The sequence below is a fragment of the Thermobia domestica genome, chromosome 5, assembly GCF_964235325.1.
Source record: "Thermobia domestica chromosome 5, izTheDome1.hap1.1, whole genome shotgun sequence".
Taxonomy (NCBI): domain Eukaryota; kingdom Metazoa; phylum Arthropoda; class Insecta; order Zygentoma; family Lepismatidae; genus Thermobia; species Thermobia domestica.
Genome location: NC_137458.1, coordinates 240965688 through 240983423, shown reverse-complemented (window position 1 = coordinate 240983423; position 17736 = coordinate 240965688). Strand labels below are relative to the sequence as shown.

The 17736-nt window shown below is 34.6% G+C and overlaps 1 protein-coding gene across 2 annotated transcripts in view; it reads right to left on the bottom strand.

Moving 5' to 3' along the window:
* The window catches only part of LOC145686491 (midasin-like), a 630928-nt gene that overhangs the window by 87706 nt on the left and 525486 nt on the right, over positions 1-17736 (bottom strand). For both annotated transcript variants that reach the window (XM_081759859.1, XM_081759860.1), the window contains exons 12-17: positions 15763-16135; positions 13348-13554; positions 11412-11651; positions 7425-7675; positions 5116-5292; positions 2122-2439 (exon numbers count right to left, since the gene is read on the bottom strand). In XM_081759859.1, coding sequence (XP_081615985.1) covers positions 2122-2439; positions 5116-5292; positions 7425-7675; positions 11412-11651; positions 13348-13554; positions 15763-16135 — 1566 coding nt within the window. The remainder of the gene's footprint in view (positions 1-2121; positions 2440-5115; positions 5293-7424; positions 7676-11411; positions 11652-13347; positions 13555-15762; positions 16136-17736) is intronic.

Here is a 17736-nt window from a genome sequence, read left to right as displayed (position 1 = left end):
AATTCCTAGACCAAATACTAACAATTTTATCAACGTGTGAACTGTTGGAAGGAAGTGCTAAACAACTGCACGTGCTCCTGTAAAAGAAAGAAAGAAGAAGAAGGAAAAAAAAAAGGAAATGATAAGTTGAAAAAAAGGTGGAGTAACGTTGATTAGAATGATTTCCGTTGTTATGTATATTGTTTTGGTTTTATGTTTTTATTATTAACAATTATTCTAAGAGGGGAATATGAGTTACATGTAATTTCCGATTAGCAGTTAAGTGTACAAGATAATTGTACGTTGTATGCGACACTCTACGATACATGTTAGAGAGAGATGGGTTGAATTAGTTTTGCTTGTTACAACAATACAATGGTTAGATTTATCGGTTGTAGTAGGTAGTTCTGCAATGAAAGAACGTTTATTGAGACAAGTAGCTTATTATCTTTAAATGCAACAAGTACCAAAGCCCCCCTAGTCTTATATATATATACTCAGTTGGACTAAGTTTCACGAATTTTTATACGTTTGTTTCTCTGATAAACCTTTAAATTGAACTTACTCAATAATAAGATCCCCCCCCCCCCCGCGCGACTTAATACTAATCCATCATCGTCTTAAAGACATTTTGACATTACTATACTCCACGCATATGCTTTTTAGGCTAAATGAGACGAAGATTGTTAAAAGTGAATGCTATTATAAAATACTAGTGTCAATTACCCACTTTGCTGGGTTAAAATAAGAATTCGTAAATCGATAGAAACAAAGAAAATATAATGAAAAATCAGAAAACAATTAAGTAATGTATATAAATAAAAATTAAATATTACTGTATTGATCTGAATTTGGATTTACAGGGCATCGGAAGTGTCACTCTTCATCTCAGACACCGAAAACCATGGATTCGACACTAATATCGGTCATTTTCATATATGTGTTTCCCCCTCCTTCAAGTTGTGGATTTAAACGGCATCGGAAGTGTCACTGTTCATCTTAGGGACCCCGAAAACTATAGATTCGACACTAATATCGTTCATTTTCGATTTACATATATTTCTCTCCCCTCCCCTAAGTTGCACCGTCAAAGTGAAATGATTAAAATCATCCCAGGCCCGAACTTCATCTATGTTGAAAATTTGATCGAGATCGGTCGGGTGGTTCAAGAGTTATTAAGTTACAAACATAGTCATTTTCATTTTTATTTATATAGACAAAATAATTGGTGAAATGTGGAAGCAACGGAAGAATCTCGAGAAAATCCAAAGATACGGTCTTCTCCGTCACAAACTCACATGAACCGGGTAAATACCAGGGATTCCTCGTACCAGAGGTGGACGTTCTACCACTGGGATGTTCTACCACTTAGCCACAGCGTTTCAAACATTATTAATTTGCTGTCATAATCTTTGTAATTTACTTGTAAGAATGATTTTGCTTTCATTTCATGAATATCCATCACTGCACTATTATTTTTACCTCTAGGTTGGTTTTCCTCTAACACAATTGTTATACTAAATCTGAACTTGAGAAATAATGAACACTTAGTTACTTTCAAGCAATTATTACAGTAAAGATGAGTGGCAATACTGTCATAAAAATGTACAATATTAATGTTAAGTAATTGTGTTACTAATCGATCAACATTTCCTAAGGCGCAATACGCAACAATTATGTATAATATAGAAGCTTCGTAACGACTTGTCTTGAATTCGACCACTCATACTGAAATATCCTATCATAAATGCTTGGTTACATTATGCAAATAATGGGGTAGTTAAGCAAACTGCTAGAAGAATCTCACTTGACAAATATGGAACCTTAGAGCTAGGCTGACCTAGATATGATAAATAACACGAATTAAAAATCTTAATTTTGGTACATTTAAAATCTTTGTACTTATACATACCGTACTTTGGACAACATTCTCGTACGATTTTAATTTTTTAATTAATTAATTAATTTTCATTCTCTACATACTTAAGTATACTATATCATCGTTATCAATGACAACATCAAACATTATAAAAAAGAAGCAATTTTTAAAGCCACAATTCTCATCTTAAAACTGCAAAATGTTACCAAGTCACAAATCATCTCTTACAGTGTGAAAAGTTAAAAGAAACATATTATACCAACCTTAGTACTAACGGTTTAATGAAGTTCGGAGTGGAAAATATCTTTGAAGGATACAACCATGACGTTTTGGTATATTGTAACATTATCTCTGTATGAATTCTGCATACTTCGGCAACATCATCACTAGTTATTAATTCTGCAAATTCAGGACCTTTGCTTTCGACTTCTTCTGTTGATACAGCAAATTCTTTGGGCGAGCGGGATGCATCAGATTCTTCTTGAAGACTCTCAAAATCCTCGGAATAAGTTGGAAACATCGATGCTACTTCTTGGGCAATCTCTTCCTCTTCTCCAAGCGTCGAGCACTGAGTTCTTCCCCTGGCAAACAGAAACAAAGATTCGTAATCATGGAATATCGGCTACTTCTGTATTCTTTTACAAATTTATTTTTGAAAAATTAAATATTTTCGAGGAAAGGATAAAAACAATTTTGGAAAGAAACCTGATTAAAAAAAAAAAGTACAGTGCAGGATAAGCCTAAAAGAAATATACACTTTAAAATTTGATTTAAACAACTCGCTAAGCAAAACAATAAATTTATTGTAAAGATTATTAACGTGTAAGTTTCGCCAACTATTCACTTTGGCTTATTCAGATAGTGTTTAATGAAGCCAAAGTGAATAATTGGCGAAACTGTTACACATTAATAATTTTAAAAATAAATATTGTTCTACTCAGCGAGTATTTTAAATCAAATTTACGTATACTAAAAGCAAAGCTTAAATAATGAAAAATACTTTTAACGTTTTAGAAGTACAAGTTTTAATACTATGGCTGTGATACATATACGGTTTGAAGAATATGTTCTCAAGTTAATATAACTAAGTTAAACATATTCTATGTGTGACCCTTTTGTAACACGACAGACGTCAATTACGATAGCCTAGTTCTTCCCAAACACGTCTCAGCATGTTCACGTCAAAAGTCGCAGCAACTGTTATGGTGCGATGTTTAAAACCCTCCACGCTTGTAGGAAAAGGCAGAACAGAAACGGGATACTTGATGTATCCTCACAAAAAGCAGCCATACAGTGTTAATCTGGGTTTCTCAGAAGCCAACATGTTAGATTCAGTTCTCAGGTTTTCAGTTACGAATGCTGTATTTGTTAACTGTATTACTAATGCGGAAAGTTAATTCGTTACTGAAAGTTAGTCGGTCAAAAAAATCAGCACTTCCTTCACATCGTTGTTGCATGTCCATGCAGATAGTGACACATGATTCTGTTGTTTTCACTAAAGATCTGGAGTCATGCACCAGCGCTGATTTCAGGGCGTGTTCCTCCCTGAAAGAGAGAATTCCCCGCAATATTACATTTCTGTTGATGCTTAGTATGAGTTACCAGCGTTTTGGCAGTACTACTTGGCACCCCCATGTATTTTAAGACCCCTTCTCGGAAGAAATCCTCTGAAATCACTACTGACTACAAGCGATAACGGAACTTTAGTGAACATATGTGCAAAATATTCCATACAATCTTGTGTGAAACTTGTAGTTCTAAACTCGCATATCTTTAAGCGTGTCAGTCTCGCGAGCATAAGTCACTGTACAGTAGTCTCCCAGGGCATCTCTTCTTGCAGAGACAGTATTCTCCAATTTCTTGCTCCAATTGTAGATGTACTGCCTTCGAGCGGTTGTTTGCCATGTTCTAGAAATGGTGTATGACAGTAACAGAATTTGACTTGGCAAATTGAAGCACACAGAAACTATTTTCTACCTGGCTAACAGCCATATTTCTAAAATTAACATCAAAGGCGTACATGAGATAGTGACGTTACGAAAAGAAATAAAAAGTGGGTGGACATAAACTTGAAATCTTCCCTATTCAATCGTTCTAAATGTTTCCTGATAAAAGTAGTTTTCGATTTGTAAAGAATTTTAATTTGTTTATTTCTCTTGGCCTAACCCCATCTATATTTACAAAAGAATTCTATTGATAGATGTGTTATGAATATCAAATTGTAGATGGGTTATGAATAATGTAACACTATTTGTGGTAAATATAAATGCTGGGATGCTTGGGGATATATAAAAGTTATTTAGAAGTTTATTGGTAAGATTTGAGGCGTCAGGACTATGACGTCTAATGCAAGGTTTTTAGATCATTAAAGCAAAGAATAAAGATATTTAACTTATAATTGTATATTGAGATATAACTTCTAAGTGTATGTGTTGTGCGTATTTTGAAGTATATAAGCTACAGTCATACGTCTGTACATGTCATATGATGAAGTTATTTAGTAGTTTCATGCATAATTTGTTTACGTGGATATACTTTTCAAACACACTTAAAGTAAAAATAAATAAAACATAATAATAAAATACAGAGGAGGTTCTTGAGTCTAACAGATTTGGCACATAAAACAAGAACAGCTCGAAGGCAAACAATGTAAAGGCCAAATATCTACCGCCAATCTAAAATATTTGGTTGCCATTGGCAATCTACAGCTCGGAAATTTCGTGACCTAGTCTAAGGCGTCGCACAAATGCAGCTATCTGTTAATGCCATTTTCAAAGAGAATTTACAAACGAGCCGAAAATGTTTTTAAGTTAGTATGATATTTATGTTTCCAAAACAAAGAATTGTATTTTAAAATTATATGTATCAATAGTTTGAAGTCATATCCAGTGTCAATCAAAATACTGGAAATTGTTACATTCACAACTAAAAACCTTTGTGGATTAAAATCATACAAAATATGGTGTGGATAATTAATATAAACTCCATTTTTCACATACTGTTCTATTGAAGATAAGGAAAAAATTCAATTCTCGATTAATATACCATTCAATATTGAAGCAAACTATACACAAGAAAAGGAAGAAGTTTAGGTTAGAAAAATGGAGTTTTTATACATTAGAAAATGGATGTAGAAAGAATTTATTTTTAAAAAATACATCATATAGATAACTGACAAAAACTTATTATAGTGCAATGATCAAGTAATGGAATATATATGATTTTATTAATACATTATAGGAAGTAATTGTACTTACTTGGACACATACAAACTCTCCTCTTGTTTTTCCCTATTCTTCCTCTGAATTTCTTGCAGTTTCCAACCATGAACAAGCTGAACAAGAATAGTATTCAATTTTGCCCACACCTCTTGAGTGAGATCGCCTTGCAGAAAAACGCAGTTTTTCACTTCCCGAAGGGCTACCCTTAGAAGTCTTAAAAAAAGATAAGAGTAAATTATTGTTTAAGATAAATATCAACACTTGATAATTTACTAAGGATCTGTAAGTTTAAAATGGTGGACTATTTGATAAAGACAATTGTAAACCACTATTTATTAGGTTAAAAATAATGACGATGGTGAATTACATGCTACTTTACACCAAGCAAAGATCTACAAATGTGGCACTTACGGAGGAAGTATATAGGCATAACACTGGTGTAAGAAAACTGAGGTACTCTTTAGTATTAGGTACGTGCAAAAGTTTTACCCGTTTGCACAAGGTCACTGGTGAAAGATATTTGGACCGAAGAGATGGCGCTCCATGAGCTGGAATCAGTGGTTACGTCATCGGGAGAACAGTAGAGCAACAGCAGGCAGTGAGTGTGTACTAGTGGCTCGTAACTGGAGAGAGTGTTGTGCCGATTACATGGAGACCAACAAGAAACACATCAGACACTATTTACTGTACGAGTTCGATAAGGTGAGTAGTGCGGCCTTGGCCTGCCGCAACATTAGGCAAGTGTATGGTGAGGATGTAATCGAAGGAAGCACATGTCGTCGCTGGTTTCGAAAATTCAGAGACGGCAACAGAAGCTGTCACAATCAACCACAGTCTGGGCGTCCATCAGCGTTTTCCGAAGAGGATCTGGACCACGCCATAACAGTAAGTACGAGGCCAACTGTAAAGGAATTAGCGGCAACCTTCCAGGTATACCGGACAACACTGGAGAAGGCTTGTGGCTCTGGGTTTCGTCACGAAGTTTGATCGTAGGGTTCCACATCAGCTGAGTGCAACTCAACGAGAAGGGTGAGCCATGACATGTTTTGCATTGTTTTTCCGGTACAAACAAGATCCCTTCTTGACATGGATTGTCCCCGGCAATGAGAAATGTGTTATGTACCGGAACGTGAAGCGTCGCAGGACTGTGTGTCGCGTTTCTGAGCAGCCACCATCGATATCCAAACAAGAACTTCATCCCAAGAAAGTGTTGTTGAGTGTCTGGTTGGATATTAAAGGAATCATTCATTAGAAGGTCCTGAAACCTACTCAAACCATTAATGCGGCCTTCTACTGTCAACAGCTCGAAAGGCTGCCGGAATCATTGCGGTCAGGCCTTGTCAATTACCAAGGCATATCATCCAATATGATAATGCTAAGCCACATACTGCTGCAATGACACGTCAGAAGTTAATGGACCTTGGTTGCGAGGCCACAGACTTCTACCTTTCTCGAGCTGTGCAAAACGCCTTCACTGGGAAGACCTTTGCTGATGTGGAGGCTGTGAAAAGTGCCCTACGCGAATTCTTCATCACCAAACCAGCGGAGTTTTTTTGGCGTGGGATTCATGTTCTACCGGAAAGATGGCAAGAGGTCATTGATCATGCTGATGATTATACACAGTCCTAGGTGAATTACATTTTCTGTTCTTCGCACATCCATATGCACACCAAAATTGGGTAGAACTTTTGCACGTACCTAATAGATTATCTGAAATCAGGAACAGTTATTTAATTGTAGGACCGAAGGTGTTTAATAGGCTAACAGTTTGCATACAGCATCTACAATTAAAGGCTTTAAAAAGAAGGAATACGACTGGTTAAGAAGCAAATCCATTTTATTGTGTACACGAGTTCACTGAATGTAAAGACACTGTGTAATCTGTAGTGTTATTTTATTTATTTTGATAATGTTTACCATATTTTAGTCATACGATCCATTATTTGATTTTGTATATTATAACTGATTCGATTTGATTTGAATTCAGTGTCCCTTTCAGCAGCGAGGCTATACGAGACGTGAATCTACAGCTTAATGTGGGACCCGAATAACTCGAGCTCTTGCCGGGAATCAAGCCCGGATCTCCTACGCTAAAGGAGCGTACGCCAACACGAGGGAGCTCATATTATGATTATTATTCAATTACCTATAAATATCTTAACTGGCTTGTCTCTTGCTTGTAAAGCTTAATGACAATAACATATTCTATTGTATATTCTATACCTGTATTTTTTGTTGTGTTTAATTAGTACCTCATCCATGACCTTATATGTGTCTGCATAGTCTATTAGAATACTACTGTTTGTTTATTGTAGTAACTACAAATTTAGGGGGAAAGTACGTACTTGTAAGTTTCTTGTTTGGGTTTGAAAGCCTCTTCTTCTCTATCAAATGTCTTGGCTAAGATAAGATCAACTTCTGGCAACATGCAGTTATCTACAATGGATGGTAATGAAGGTTGCAGAGGTCCAAGGGATGGATATCGACAAAGTCTTGTCAAGAATGCTTCAACAGAAGATTCGTCCTTTAGGTTAATTTGGTGCCGACATACTTGTTTCCTTGCTACTGATGCCAGAATATTCATACCATAACACATCTGAAATACAAGAGGGAATACAACGTATTAACAAAAAGAAACTTTCTGAACCATCATATAAAACAAAGTATAGTCAGATTTTAAACAGTTACAACCAAAATTTTTGAAAGCCTTGAAGATTATATGGTTTTCACAAGTACATAATTCAAAAAGAGTTTCATTTAGCCTTTCAAATCTTTATTAATAGCTTTGAAATCATTAGTTTAGGTAACTGAAAAATAACTAAAAATATAACAGAGGATTTACTTATATTCAAGACTGAATACAAAGAAAATAAAAAAAAAGTCCTTAGTAATTAGAAAGCTCTATCGGGTATGCTTTCACAGGCAGTGTGTCACAAGTTTTCTCCAACAAAACAACGTAACTCCAACAAAATAAGAGATTATATATTGAAAAGTCGTGTCGTGAAAACAGAAAAAAAAGAAGAGTCGTGAAAAGGATGAAGAAATGAAAAACAAAATAAAATAGCAATAACAAGAAAAACGTTAACTATTTCAATATCATCAATAAAAGTGGGAAACAGTTACTAAAGATCGCACTATTCTCAACTAACTTTAAGATTTTTAGGCTGTCCTAAACGTTCTCTGAGGTCTCAGTATTCTGGAGATTCCACAAAAATATGTCGAATACTCAGTGAAACGACATAGCCTTCACGATACAGACAGTCGGTACTACGCTTTAATGTATGTGATGAATGCAGTCGATACGAAAGTGAGTCAAGATCACTTCATGAAATAATGGTTTTAAAAAGTCAACATTGCATTCTCTTGTGTGAAACATCATGGTTAAAAAAAGGAAGAAAAAATAGATGATAGGTAAGTAAAGGGATAGCCTACTTACATTAACGATTATTTATAAAGATTGAAAGTTGCTATTTTATACCTGTTACTGCACAAAAATGCTGTGCTTTTGTGATAGTGCTAAAAGAAACCCTAAGAAAGAAATTTAAAAAGTTTGTCTCAGTGATTTTTTTTATTGTGGAAGCTACACGAAATATTGTTTTAGACGTCACTTTATTTAAATTAGGTTCACGGCAAAAGAAACAAATAGTATTTGACAAAGCATGATGAATAATTAATGTATATCTTTCCAATTTTTAGTTTAATTGACAATTAGTATTTCATCCTTCCATCTGTATTAAGTTTAGCAATTTTACTCTTAAGTCCAGGGATCAAGAACAGAAAACGTAAGACTCAATGTATTAAAAAAGTGTCAAATCAACAATAGTAAGAGAGACAAAATATTTTTCCATTGGATTCAACATTTAAACATGATACTACAAAACCACAAAACTGCACTTATTCTCTTCAGATCTTTTTGCATGAATGTATATTAAGTTAGCTGGAATGCATTCGGAAAGAACAGCTTCATATATAAAAGTCAAATACCAATGTTTCTAAAGCGTAAAAGTTTCAATGAATGTATTCTGAATGTCTTGCTATATGGATCAGAAACGTTGATAGAAACAAAATCAGACATTCATCGTCTGCACAGTACACAACGAAGCATGTTGAGATGTATGTTACGAATCACTTGCAAAAACAGCAAAAGAATCACATAGATAAGAAGAATGATAGGAGTGACGGATGTAACCGCTTTCCGGATCTGCTTCCCTGCTGTCCTACCAACGAGTACTTTCAGGAGATCTGAACTTACCTGGTTAAGACATCAAAGAACATTTCCAAAAAGGGGTTACAGAACTTTTCCCGGATCGCCCTCCGGTCTGAATAACAAGATGAGCATTAAGCGCGGAGAGGTTCGGATGTCTCCTCTCGAAATCCTTACGGACGTTCAGATGATCGCTCAGACCACGACACACAAAAGCATCACCCATACATGTAACAAACACATTAAATAAAATGACATTATGCTTATTTATTAAATGCACTATGTGCAAAAAATATATGTATATAGAAGAGAAACAATCACAACACTAAACACTGATATGGGTATAGACACTTGAATATTTCCACAAACAGAATTACACTTCATATTTCGCAAGATAGTAACCCTTTACTTTTGTATCGCATATGTATGTGGATGAAATAGATATATTTGAGGGTTCACCACAAACACTTTTCGCACACCACTCACTAACGGACGTGAGGGTTAACACTGTGGGGTAACACTAAAATAATCCTACGACGCAAGTTCCTAGCTCCTGCAAGAAAAATCTATATCCAGCAGGATAAACGTAGACAGTTGCACTATGTAAAATTAGGACATTGAAGGACCCGTTTCTACTTATACGCACGAGGTCAGAGGACCCGGGATTTCACTTATTGGGGTCTAGCTGTAGTACAAGTCCTTGACCAGCTACGAGACGTATGCCCCATTACTTAATGTTATAGCGAATCTGACGATCGTGTTGATTACATCAAGACGTGGAGTAAACTCCTCGAGCTGGACTAACCGACTGGTCAGTGTTGGCAGTTCATTTTAGAATGTAATCAGGTTAAATCATCTGCAAATTAAATGTTAAAAGAATTGGCGTTAATTCACAGTTCACTGGCCACAATGTACAAAAACATTATGATAACTTTGTTGTGAGAACTTTTAGATAAGACCTGGCAGAACGATATGGTTGGCGACACTGTGGCTAGATCGCAGATGGTCTGCTAGTATTTCCATAAGTCATTGAAGAATGCACTTGATTTAGTTCCAAATAACTATATAATAGTTTTTGCATATTAATAAGTAAGGAAGAAACACTGAAGACCCAAGTAAGAAAAATTCAATCATCATATATATAGTTCAGAAAATGAACGTGGTCTTCGATATAGAGTAAAATCTTCTCACTACAAAACGACGTTTCAAATATACGTATATATGAGTGAACGATGAAAAAATCTTTTGTTCTATTGCGTGGGGAAGATTAGCAGTTCCCACCGAAGAAAGAAATTATTGGCGTCGCAAAAATAAAGTATAAATTGAAAAAATGATTTCTGTCTTTCCAAATATACAAAGCATTCACAAAAAGTACTTATATAACCTGGTGACGGTTATACGGATATTATCATAAAACCAAGGGCACTGAAGTAATAACAGGTTGGACATATTACAAATTGTGAAAATGAAATGAATAAGTCCCACGGTTATGCCGGCTAGGCTAAAGGAGGCGGTAATGATAAGAAATGAATGAAATGGTGGAATGAAGAAAGTGGGAGGAAACGGGAGAATCCCAAAAAAACCCACGCACACGAAAAAGAAATTGTGATAGATTGACAAAAGCAAGCTTTGGCTGGATACCAAAGCACAAGAAACAACCTAAGAAACGTCCTCATACCAGGTGGTATAACGAAATCAATAAGCACTGTGAAGTAACTTAAAAAAGAATTATCCAAAATAGACGGCTATGCAGAAAGAGTTGGACATAATTTCATCCAATAGTGGATTCACAATGGTTGACTAATATATATATATATATATATATATATATATATATATATATATATATATATATATATATATATATATATATATATATATTCTAACATAGGCGCCAGTTTTGTCAACCAGACACCATACTAATACAAATCTAATTTAATACATGGACCTACATATTTTGGCCACAGAGATGTAGATTCAAATGTCTAATAACCATGGCAACATGGCACTCGGGATTTTTTTAGTCCCTCCACACACACATATATGACAGCAAAAGTTTTGAAAATAAAAAAAAAAATATTTGTTTGAACACAACTGTACATAATGGCTACATAAATTAACTCTATACCTGGGTTACACCACACAACAGAGGGATTGTCAAATCCCTGAACGATTTATAACGTTCTAAAATTTTCGAAAGGAAAATCTGCTGTGATTGCTGCCACAGCTTCTCTTCCTTCAATGCAGACTCAATTTCCTCTATGGATTGGCTTCTGATACCATATTCCATACTACTGCTCACTAACTTTTGATACAATCCCATAACCATATCATGGGAGGCAATGGTTCTCACGAAATGAGTAGTATCCTGAAAATATATAAACACATACGTAAGTGTAATACGGTCTTAATTTCTTATACCATATTCATTACACATATCATACCTGACGTACGAAGTAGTGTCAGAAGAAGAAACTCGCAATGAAGTTTAAAAAATATTACCATATGTAAAGTATTATCTATTAACAATAAATAAAAGGATTTCTGAACATGTTAGAAAGGAGATCTGATGATTTCTGAAAAGATTTAGCCCAAAGTATTATAAGTAAGTCCTCCAACCTGTCAGGAATTAATCTATTTTGATACAAGACATAATGAAGTCCTTACTTAAGATCTTTTAATAAAAATTAAAATCAACAATTGAGATGTTTCCTCAAAATATTCTTTATTGTTAAGGGAGTGAGTAATTTTATAGCGTTGTAATGCTAACCACATAGAACAATTGAACAGCTTATAAATTTTGTTTATCGGGACATGATGTACACACACATATGGTATTTTTCTAGTAGTTTTATATAAATCGATTGTGCAATTACAAGTCAATTTTCATATTTCAATTATAACTGTTAGTCCGGCTGCCTCTTAGTTCTTTCGACCATACCAATTAGAACAGATGGTATGACAAACTATTTACGTAATATTAATATAGTAATAGCATATGAAGTAAGATTAAATAAAATTACATTTAAACCCAAATGTAGACAAATTTTATAGAGCATGCGGGAAAAAATCGTATAGAATCGAGTAAAATTAGAATTTTCCTTACCTTTTCTTTCAACAATAACAAAAATCTCGATTTACATCAATGAACTAGATTTTTAAAATAGCATGTCTGCTGTAATCGTAATTTAAATTTAAAGCTCAACTGAACTGTGCAAGAAACCGTAAATCTCAGCCTAAAGCTGAAAAGCATGTGTTTATTTAAAAGATAAAGCTCTTGAGAAAACAACGAGTAAAACTGAACAATCATATAATTTATAGAAGTAGGAAAGCCTGAACAGATGAGATTGCGATGGAATATAATCCAAAAGCAAGTTTTACTTCTTTCAGATTCGAACACATATAATATGCAAGTTAAAACAGGAAAAAGTGAAGAAGTAGAAAGGGAAGACTTTTATCGGCTGATAAAGTTTGTGTTTCTGTTGGTAGGAATATATAGAGGAAGTACTGTCCAAACGAGACTTGCGTATCATAGCCAAATTCTAAGCTAATTAGTTTGATAGTTACTGTCCTGGTCAATCTTGTGTCAGATTCAAAAGTATTTAATCCAAGAACCAATGACAAAAATAATTCATACATAGTTTCAAATAAACTTAATTAAAACTATAAAGCTTGATCTCGTTTCGGGTCTGGACTCAGTTTGTAACATTATCATAATTCTATAATTCTTTTGTCTATGTCCTTTTCCTTTGTTTTTTAAAACTATAATTATATGTGAAAGAAGTCTATTGTTAAATAATTTCTTTCACATTTTATGCTATTGGTTCGGAAAAGGCTTTTATTTGAGTTTTATTTTACAGGTGTTTCGTACGATTTTTACAAAGTTACCCTCAAGAGGCATTTTCCTTATGGTTTTGGCTTTATTATTGAGAGAGAAATTTCTCAGATAATTTCCTGAAACGATTTGAAAATATTGTGTAGAGCAAGATCATGCAGTTTGTAAAATTCCTTTTAACGAGATCTACAAAATGCACGTTAAAGACAAAATTAAGAAGGAGTTATACCTTAACTAACGTATGAAATAGATTAGGTTCTTTTCTGAATGCACTTTGTTCTCCGAGGTTTTCTTTTCTAGCCTCTAGCTCTTTCATTCTGTCCTTCAACATTAAGACATACGGATGAACGTTGAATGCATTAAAATCATCTACGCTCTGACTGACCAGCTTTGAGTATAGTTCATGAACGTAATATGTTTTCTCCACTTCTTCCAGCTGAAACACAAAAAAACAAAGGTCATTTAACATGCCATGAAAATCCCTACAAGTCAAACATGAACAAATATACACTAAGATTTAGAAGTGAACTTTTGTTCTTAACATATAAATTGTTTTCGCTTCTTTTTTTCATTAAAAATAAAATTAGTCGTTTGGTTTACATACATATAAGATACTATTATTACCAGCAAAAGTAGATATCCAGATATCCGCATTTTACAATTCTCTTGAGGAATTCGAAATGAATAAGCTAATTTTAACAGTAATGTGTAGCGTAACTTGGAGGAAATAATGGAAGTTACAGAAACATTTATTACAAACATTCATCGAGTTTCAAGTAATTGGCAGAAGAAATTATAAATTAATAATTTAAAAGATATATGATGTAACTTGAGGAACAACGTGGTGTGTAAAAAGTTACTCTCGATTTCTATTCAAATGATTTCCATTCATGAAAGAAATTAGTTATTTTTGCTTTAACTGATGCACAAAACTATGTATCAATAGTAGATATATGTCCTTCGAAAGCAACTCCTGAACAACTTTAAATATTATTACTTTTTCCCTACATTCATGTCGTATACAATGCAAACACTTGCTGAACTAACAGAAGTTACTCCTTTTCACATATTTGGTCTAGGAATTAATTCGTGCGGGTGGACAAGAGATGGCGCAACGAACGGAGCGTCCCACAGTTCCGTGTATCCACACATGTGTTGCAAACCCCTGTCATCGCGTATCGTTCGTAGTATAGGGCAGTGGATTAAAGCGTCAACAACACCAGTTTGTAGTTAAGTGAACATGGCGCAATTTGTGCCTGATAAAGTGTTTTTGCGGGGTGTCCTGCTGCATTACTTTAACATGCAGAAAAGTGCGACTGAAAGTCATCGTATTTTGGTGGAAGTGTATGGTGACCATGCTCTAGCTGAGCGAATGTGTCAGAAGTGGTTTGCACGGTTTAGAAGTGGTGATTTCGGCTTGGCAGACCAAAAGCGAGCTGGACAGCCAAAAAAAATTCAAGACGAAGAATTGACAGCATTGCTCGAGCAGGATTCGTGTCAAACGCAGGAACAACTTGCAGCAGCATTAGGCGTTGATCAAACAACAGTCTCCAAACGCTTGAAAGCCATGGGAATGATTCAAAAGATGTCACATTGGGTTCCACATGAATTGAAAGACAGAGACGTTGAAAGACGAAAAACCATTTGCGAATTGCTGCTTCAACGACAGAGCAGAAAGGGGTTTCTGCATCGAATTATTACGGGTGATGAGAAGTGGATCCATTACGAGAACCCTAAACGAAAAAAGGCCTGGGTGAAACCAGGTGAACCAGGTCCATCACAACCAAAACGAGATTCACTGTGCAAAGGTTATGCTGTGCATATGGTGGGATATGAAAGGTGTGGTGTACTATGAGCTGCTGCAACCGGGTGAAACTATGAACGGAGAACGTTATCGACGACAATTAATGCGTTTGAAGCAAGCTCTGGCCAGAACACGACCAGAATGGGAGAACAGACATGATAAACTTATTGTTCAACATGATAACGCTCGCCCACATGTCGCAAAACCGGTCAAAACCTATTTAGAAAATGTCGGATGGGAAGTTTTACCCCACCCGCCGTATTCACCAGACGTTGCTCCTTCGGACTACTACTTGTTCGATTGCATGAACAACGATTTGATTGGACAGCGGTTTACTTCTTCAGAAGATATCGAAACATGGGTCTCTGACTGGATCGCTTCCAAGGATGAGGACTTCTTTCGCCACGGAATCAGTGCATTGCCTGACATATGGGCGAAAGTGGTGGCTAGCGATGGACAATATTTTTCTTAAGGTATTTATGTATTTTGTGTTTGTACTACAGCTTCAATGTGTGCGTACCAACCGCACGAATTAATTCCTAGACCAAATATCTAACTCATACTTGTTTAAGTGTAAAGTTTTTCTTCTCCTTTTTATATAATATGAATTCATTGCACAGAGTAAATTATTTTAAAATACATTAAGTCATTTAAACTAGGATATTTTAATTATAATTTACAATTCTAGTTCGTAGTCACAGGACATGTTTAACTCAATGTAAATTACGCAACTGAAAGCAAAATTGAATAAATGAAATTAAGAACAAGATCAAATATATATCAGACAAAAGCAGACTAGGTTTATTTTACAATATCTAGAAATCTCTGACAAATACTTACTTCTTCTTTAGTATACTGCAATTTTATTTTTTTCTTTTCTGCTGGATCAATGATTCCAAGCGTTGAAAGGAAAGATACTTGTATGAATCCAAGCAAGAGCCAAATCTCTCCTGTCAACTGGACTTCTCGAAGAGTCTGTTCCAATTCCATGTTTTGCAAAAGATCTACTCGCTGTTTCAGAAGAGTCATTATGCCTGAAAACTCTTGAGGACTTATGTTGCTATCCTCTAACTGAGCACAACATACTTCAACTACATGGTCAACGTGAGAAGGAGTTAATACAGAATCGTGCGGTCTATTTATCTTTGCAGCTACTGCAAGACATTCAATAAACCTCGAAAATGCAGAGATTGCACACATTGCATCATTAGCGCTGTAAGGAAGAACAAACTGGGGTTAAAAAACACGCGAAGATAATTTTGCTTCCATTTTAGTTAACTACCTTTTTTAGGGTAACAGTTTCACATTTTTTTCTGGAATATGAAACAGTCATTTTTCAATAGCATAAGAACTAAATGAAAACGAATCAATGCAATTCAATTAATGAAACAAATAAAATCAAAATCAAAAAGAAAATAAAAAGTATATTACCATAGCGAGAAATACTTGCTAGTGCTATTTCGTGTAATATTATGTATTTCACTCTACCCTCAACACAAAAAGATCACACCAATTAAGGAATTTATATTGATTTCTATATCTTCACAAGTTACATATAATATACATACTAATATAATTGAAGATACAAAACTAAACATGTACAGATATAGAAAAAAAAAAGAAAGATAAAGAAAATTAATATTAAAATCTACATAAATTAAAAGATACATAATATGTAGTAAGTAGCTCGGGATATTATGAAACATTTGTACATGCTCAGTTAAGTAATTGTAAATATTTATTGAACAGGAGACTGAATCCAAATCTTTGTTTTGACACACGTGATGTTATTGTTCGTTACCACATTCTTATTGCAAGTAATTTCTTGAAATGCTAATTTTTAGATTTTGGATAAACCAAAAGTGGTCTTGATCTTAAATTAACATTTTTTGGTACTATACTCAATTTTATTAAGTCGCTAATATTAAGATCATTAACAAACAATTATGATTTTCACTAGGCTAATAAGACAGGCACGAACTTCGTAGAACTTACGAAGGGGTACGCCAAGTAAGAAATACGAAGTCGTACGATAAGTAAGAAACAAAGGTCATCTACGGTTGTGAGAAAAAATATTGGCGTAAAAAGTTTGTGTGAATTGAAAATCATACAATATGAGACTGAAAACAGGTAAAAGTAACCGAATATAATATAGGTAATATGATTCAGAGATCTAAGACGAAAAGGACACATTATTTCATGAGAAATATACATGGAATATGCACATTTCTGATTGAGAAGCCTATAGAAAAAAGAGACCAACAAGATTCTGGGAGTACAGCACACAGTAGGATTTCAGAGAAGTCGCTATTACAATCCTGATTGCATTGACTTGGTACAGGACAGATAATATATAAACAAGCAAACATACTAATTTCTAAAATAAAATAACATGTTGCAATATATGTGATATAAAACATTTGAATTCGATTGTATTTGGTAAGGTGTTCACATAACACACAAATTCTGTACAATTAAATTATGAAGTTATTCCGAACATCACGAAGATATTTGATTGGAAGTTAGCTTGTCACCATGGTGCTACTACAGTTTCAAAACACTGAGACTTTCTCTGTTGGCTGCTTAATGTGTTACAATTTAACGAAAATTCAAATCACTAGAAGTACTTTTATCTCATTAAAGTTAAATCAGTTATCTGTAATGCGTGGTGTCTCCTTGTTTGTGAAGGAGCACGCATATCTGAAATATTACGTCAAGAATTTAGTCCAAGGTTTTAATATGTGTGGACTAGGTTAATAATGAGTTTCCTCTTAATGATTTTACTACAAACTGACATGTTTCCAAAACATAAAA